Raw genomic sequence first — 6833 nt, 5'->3', positions numbered from 1 at the left:
AGCAGTAGTAGTAGTAGCAACAGCCATAGCAGTAATAGTAGCAGTAGTAGTAGCGAGAGGAGGAGTAGTAGTAGTAGCAGCAGCAGCAGTAGTAGTAGTAGCAACAGCCATAGCAGTAATAGTAGCAGTAGTAGTAGCGAGAGGAGGAGGAGTAGTAGTAGTAGCAGCAGCAGCAGCATTATCACTAGCTGTAGTAGCATTAGCAGTAATAGTAGCAGTAGTAATACTGAGAGTAGTAGTAGTAGTAGCAGCAGCAACAGCAGTAGCAGTAATAGTAGCAGCAGTAGTAGTGAGAGTGGGAGCAGTAGCAGCAGCAGCATTAGCTAGGCGAAGTGGATAGAATGCTGGGCCTGAAGTCTGGAAGACTTATCTTCCTGAGTCGGAATCTGGCCTCAGACACTTACTAGCTGTATGATCCTGGGCAAGTCACTTAGCCCTGTTTGCCTCAGTTTCCTCATCTGTCAAATGAGCTGGAGAAGGAAATGGCAAAGCACTCCAAAACAGAAAAACAAACAAACCCAAATGGGGTCACGAAGAGACCGAAGCAACAATAACAAGGAAAAAACACTTTTTCACTCATTCCTGCACAGAGGTAAAACGTGGGGATAGGGGGTCCGTACAGTGAGGTGTCCCCGGGATCCAGCCCTATCCCCCGCCACTCCCCTACCCTCTTGGCTCCTATTTTGGCTCCAACAGTGATTGCACTTGATTCATCGCCTTTCTGAGCTTCAGCCTTCCCATCTATAAGACGGTAATGATATTCCCCACCCACCATTTGTACGTTCAAAGACTAGATGAGGTAACCCATGGGAAAGGTCTCAGGAAGAATGCTGTTAAAGCTGGTTGAAGCTTCCAGTGAAGTGCTCATGTTCAAGATTGAAAGCCTATAGTCATCTGGTCCGGGAGCTTAATTAAGCCGAGGCCTAGAGAGAACTGACTTGTCCAAGGTCATATAGGTAGTAAATGGCAGGGGTGGGATTTGAATCCAGGTCAGAGGATCAGATTTATAGCTGGAAGGGGCCTTAGGGGCTGTCCACTCCAGCCATGAATTTTATAGGTGAGGGAACTGAGGCTGGGCTGGTTAGGTGAATTGCCCGGGGTCACCCAGGTGGTGTGTGTCTGAGCCAGGATTTGAACCCTCATCCCCTGATTCCAAAGACTGTTCTTCCCACTCTTGGATGATGCTGGCCTAATGGGATGTGACATTCTAATGGACATTTCCTGGGCCTATTGTATGCACTTAAGACACAAGAACAAAATGCCAAAAATTAATGAATTTCTGTGTCATGAATTCCTTATTTTGTCCTGAACTTGGCTGCAGATATCCTTGTAGGTGTTGGTCTGGGCTGTGTGCTGGAGGCCTCTAGAAACCACACAGATGTGAAGGTAGGTTGTTGGACACTAGGTAAAGAAAGGGTACTGGATATTATGTAAAGCGGTTGGGAACTATGCCCAAAGGGCTATAAAACCATGTATACCCTTTGACCTAGCCATACCACTACTAGGTCTGTATCCCAAAAGAGATAAAAAAAGAAAAAGGAAAAGGACACACATACACAAAAATATTCATAGCAGATCTTTTAGTGGTGACAAAGAATTAGAAACTGAGGGGATGCCCATCAACTGGGGAATAGCTGAACAAGTTGTGGTATATGATTATGATGGGATATTATTGTGCGAAAGAAATGATGAGAAAAAAATTAAAAAACAAAACAAAACAAAAAAATGATGAGCAGGATGCTCTCAGAAAACCTGGCAAGGCTTACCTGAACTGATGCAATGTGAAATGAGCAGAACCAGGAAAACATTGTCTGCAGTAACAGCAATGTTGTATGATGATCAACTGTGAATGACCTAGCTATTCTCAGTAATACAATGATCCAAGACAATCCCAAAGGGCCCATGATGAATAATGCTATCCATCCCTAGAGAAAGAACTGGTGGAGTCTGCATAGAGATTGAAGCATACTTTTTTTTTTTACTTTATTTTTCTTGGTATGTTTTCTTTTACAACAAGACTAATAGGGAAATAAGTTTTGCATGACTATGGGGGGGGTAGGAAGGAAGGAGAGAATTTGGAACTCAATTTTAAAAACAAACGTTAAAAATTGTTTTTACATGTAATTGGGGGAAATAAAATAATAAATAAATAAGAAAAAAGAAAGGATACCGAGGCATATAGAACCAAACATCCTCCTTCTCATCACAGCTGGTATTTATGTAGCACCTACTATGTGCCAGGCACTGTGCTAAGTGCTTTACAATTATTATCTCACTGGATCCTCACAACAACCCTGGGCTCTATTATTATCCCCATTTTACAGATGAGGATATCGAGGCAGGCAGAGGTAAAGTGACTTGCCCAGGGTTACACAGCTAGGGAGTATCTGAGGCTGGTTTTGAACTTGGATCTATCCATATCTGCTGCACCACTAATTCAGAATCTGGAGGGATGGACCTCAGAGCCCACCTAACTCAATCCACACCTCTCCAAAGGGCCATCAACAAGGAGTCACCCAGTCTAGGCTTGAAGACCCTCCATGAGGAGTCTTTCCACTCTCCCACTCACTTACCTCTCCAGGAATTCCCATACCATGGGAGGTCGCTCTGTTTGGGAGGAAGCTACCTTATCTCTCAGTTCCCTCGACCCACTGCCCCACCAAACAGGCCTCTTCTGCATAGCTGCTCGAGAAGATCTGCCATGCCTCCCATCTTCATTCTCATACTCAAGGACAGCGAGGGGGCAGCACTAGAGGGGCAGCTAGAGTACTGGACTTGGGGTCAAGAAGACCTGAGTTCAAATCCAGCCTCAGACACTAGCTGTGTGACCCCAGGCAAGTCACTTAGCCTCTCAGTCTCTTCAAGGGTCTGTCTCTCAGTAGGAAAGTTACCTAGCCAGGACCATGTAGCCTTATGTCTCTCCCTACATTCTAGTGGGCCACATACCTGGTAAGTCCTGGTATTATGGCACCTGTAGGCATACCCTTAGTTTAAAATTTAATCAAATTTTTATTGATGCTTTAGGTTCCTGTATTATATTCGTTTCTGAATATAGCCAGGTCCCAATTAATAAGAATCCCCTGAAGTGGTCACATGTGTTTGAATTTGCACTATCTGAAGTTATAATTATGTAAAATATGGTAAGTAAAATGGCTGTCTGATGAGGCTTTTACAAATAACTGGGAAAAGAAGGAAAGCAAAAGGGAAAGGAAAGGGAAAGATAGACCCAACTGAATGCAGAATTCCAGAGAATAACAAGGAAAGACAGGAAGACTTTCTTAAATGAGTAATGCAAAGAAATAGAGGAAAACAATAGAATGGGAAAGACAAGAGATCTCCTCAAAAAAAATAGAGATATCAAGGGTAAATGGTTCATGCAAAAACGGGCATGATAAAAGACAAAAATGGTAGGAATTTAGCAGAAGCAGAAGAGATTAAGACGAAGTGACAAGAATATACAAAAGAACTTAGCGTCACTAGTGTGGTTACAGATCTAGATAGAGCCAGACATCCTGGAGAATGAAGTCAAGTAGGCCTTAGGAAGCATTGCCAGCAATAAGGCTAGTGAAGATGATGGAATTCCAGGTGAGCTATTTAAAATCCTCAAAGATGGTGCTATTAAAGTGTTGAACTCAATGTGTCAGCAAATTTGGAAAACTCAGCAATGACCACCGTATTAGAAAAGATCAGTTTATGTCCTAATTCTAAAGAATGGCAATGTCAAAGAATGTTCAGTTACCGACAGTTACACTTATTTCCCATACCAGCAACATTGTGTTTTAAGATTCTGCAAGCTAGGCTTCAGCAATATGTGAACTGAGAATTAGTAGAAGAGCAGGCTGGTTGTTGAAGAGGCAGAGGAACTAGAGACCAAATTGCCAATATTCACTGGATTTTGGAGAAAGCAAGGGAATTCCAGAAAAACACCTTAAAGAGATGGGAGTACAAGATCATTTTACTTGTCTCCTGAGGAACCTGTATGTGAGCTAAGAAGCAATAGTTGGAACTAAACATTGAATGATTGATTGGTTTAAGATTGGAAAAGGACAAGGCGGTATACTGTCACCTTATTTAACTTATATGCAGAGTACATCATATGAAATGCCAGACTGGATGAATCAAAAGTCAGAATTAAGGTTACTGGGAGAAATATCAACAATCTCAGATATGCAGATGATACCACTCTGATGGCAGAAAATGAAGAGGAATTAAGAAGCCTTTTAATGAGGGTGAAGGAGGAGAGAGCAAAAGCTATCTTGAAGCTTAGCATAAAAAAAAACTAAGATCTTGGCAACTGGTCCCATCACTTCCTAGCAAATAGAGGGAGAAGAAATGGAAGCAGTGTCAGATTTTATATTCTTGGGCTCAAAGATCACTGCAGATGGTGCTTGCAGCCCTGAAATCAAAAGATGCTTGTTCTTTAGAAGGAAAGCTATGACAAATGTGGACAGCATACAAAAAAGCAGAGACATCGCCTAGCTGACAAAGGTCCATATAGTGAAAGCTATGGTGTTTCCAGTAGCAATGTATGGTTGTGTATGGACTACAAGGAAAGCTGAGTGCCACAGAATAAATGCTTTCAAATTATAGCGCTGGAGATTTTTGAGAGTCCCTTGGATAGCAAGGAGATCAAATCAGTCAATACTTAAATAAATTAACCACTGAAGCTGAAACTTAAATACTTTGGCCACATAATAAGACTACAGGACTCATTGGAAAAGACTGATGTTGGGAAAGATTGAAGGCAAAAGGAAAAGGGGATGGTAGAGGACGAGATGGTTGGATGGTGTCATGGAAATGATGAATATGAACTTGGACTTCAGGAGACAGTGGAGGATAGAAGGGCCTGGTGTGCTGTGGTCCATAGGTCCATGAGTCATACATGACTGAATAACTAAACAACAATAAAATATGGTAACTGGTTATGGCCCGAAGGAAATATTGCATTGCACATTTGAATGTGACTGCTTTGTAGTGATTATTTGCACTAATGTAAAATGATCTGTAGATCCTTCCCAGAAACCATTCCTTATAACCCCAAATCTTTAAAAGTCAGTTCAACATACACAGAAATAGCAATATTGTATGATGATCAACTGTGAAGCTTAGCTATTCTGATCAAGACAATGATCTAAGATAGTTCCAAAGGTCTTAAGATGAAAAATGCTATCCACCTCTAAAGAGAGAACTGATGAACTCTGAGTGCAGATGAAGCGTATTTTTTTTACTTTATTTTTCTTGCTTTTTTCCTCCTCCAGCATGGCTAATAGGAAATGTTTTCCATGACTTCACATGTATAATATAATATTTCTTATCTTCTCAATGGGTAGGGAAGGGGCAGGAGGGAGAGAATTCAGAATCAAAAATTTTTTAAAAATATTAAAAAAATTATAAACTCAGTTTAAAAAATTAACGCACACATTGACTGTCATATAGTAGATGTAATATTAGACTCCCTTGTAATGAAAGGAGATGGAAGCATACACTTTCTCTTTTTAGGTTTTTGGCTTTCTACCTAGTTCCATCTATAGGTACTTGAATGTGCTCCTGGTGACCTTTGTCTCTTTCCAGCTGGAGTCTGATGGACTGTTGGTGTGGGTCTTGGCGGGAGCCCTGGGGTTCAGTCTGCTGTTTTCCTTCATCTCGGTACCTCTCCAGTGCTTCCACCTGAACAAAGTCTATGGGTTCTGCCTGCTCTTCTTCTACCTGACTTTCCTCGTTGTGGCACTACTCACAGAGTTTGGGGTGATTCACGTGGGAGCTGGGTGAAGGACACCAGCCCGAGGTAGGTGACAGGGCGCTCCTCCCTCTTCTGGGTGGTCCGGGTGGGAGCTGGAGGTGAAAGAGCAAGTCTGCGAGCCCCCAGCGGTGGTTACTGGTGCTTCTCTCCACCAAAGGGAGAAGAAAAGATGGAACTCCATTCTCTGAAGCCAGAAACCCCATGGGATGGAGAACAGGATCTGGGACTGAAAAGTGGCTCCTGTGGGTTGGTGGCCAGCCAGCGGGCCTAGCTGCTGTAGGAAATTGGAGGCAGCTGCCCCGGGGCGGGGTGCCCTGACCTCAAGAAAACAGACACAATCCTGTCCTGCTCTCCTTGTCATTGTTAAAGCATCATCTGAATCTTCAGACTCAAGGAGTCAAGACATCCACAACTCAGGGACACCCCACCCTCACCTCCAGCCGTGGACAAGAAGTTCACACAGTTGACCTGAGGCCTGAAGACCTGTTGTAATTAAAGCCCTTCAGTGTCCCTGTGGACAGAGTGGTGTGTTTTCTGGGTTGAGAGTCTCTGGTCATTGTTGTGGAAGTGTTCAGGGGCCTGGGAGCAGTGGAGTCAAGATGACCCTAGTTCAAAACTTTGTTCTGCTGCCTACTACTTCTGGACCTTGGAGGAATCATTGGAGGAATCAGTTTCCTTATCTGTAAAATGAGGGAGGGAACAAGCATTTATAAGCACCTACTATGTGCTGGGCACTATGCTTAGTGCTTTACAAATATTACTTCTTTTGATCCCGCAATAATCGAGCAAGGTAGGTGGTTATTATTCCCATTTTACAGATGAGGAAACTGTGTCAAACAGAGGTTAGGTGACTTGCCTAGGAGCCCACAGCTAGTAAGCCTCTTGAGATTGGATTGAACTCAGGTCTTCTAGACACTAGGCCGGATGCTCTATCCACTGTGTCACCTATTTCCAAGAGTAATTCTCAGGACCAGAAGCCCCAACTGCCACCAGGAAGGAGGTGCTAAACATGCAAGGGGAAGGGTAGGGCAGGGAAGAAGTGTCCATTGTTCCACGTCCTCCAGCAGTAGTGGTAAAGGCCGACCCCCCTCCC

The 6833-nt window shown here is 43.2% G+C and overlaps 1 protein-coding gene across 4 annotated transcripts in view; it reads left to right on the top strand.

The window, feature by feature from the left end:
* Positions 1-6258, top strand: part of SLC8B1 (solute carrier family 8 member B1) — a 30711-nt gene extending 24453 nt beyond the window's left edge. For 3 of the 4 annotated variants that reach the window (XM_027862653.1, XM_027862648.1, XM_027862666.1), the window contains 3 exons: positions 1322-1386; positions 5572-5785; positions 5898-6258. In XM_027862653.1, the coding sequence (XP_027718454.1) occupies positions 1322-1386; positions 5572-5769 (263 nt within the window). In that variant the 3' untranslated portion in view covers positions 5770-5785; positions 5898-6258. Of the gene's footprint in view, positions 1-1321; positions 1387-5571; positions 5786-5897 lie in introns of those variants that run through there. The other variant, XR_003569133.1, reaches the window with a different exon arrangement.
* Positions 6259-6833: the final 575 nt, after the last annotated feature.

The sequence above is a fragment of the Vombatus ursinus genome, unplaced genomic scaffold (assembly GCF_900497805.2).
Source record: "Vombatus ursinus unplaced genomic scaffold, bare-nosed wombat genome assembly UNPS02001287.1, whole genome shotgun sequence".
Taxonomy (NCBI): Eukaryota; Metazoa; Chordata; class Mammalia; order Diprotodontia; family Vombatidae; genus Vombatus; species Vombatus ursinus.
This window is presented reverse-complemented; position numbering and strand designations above follow the sequence as displayed.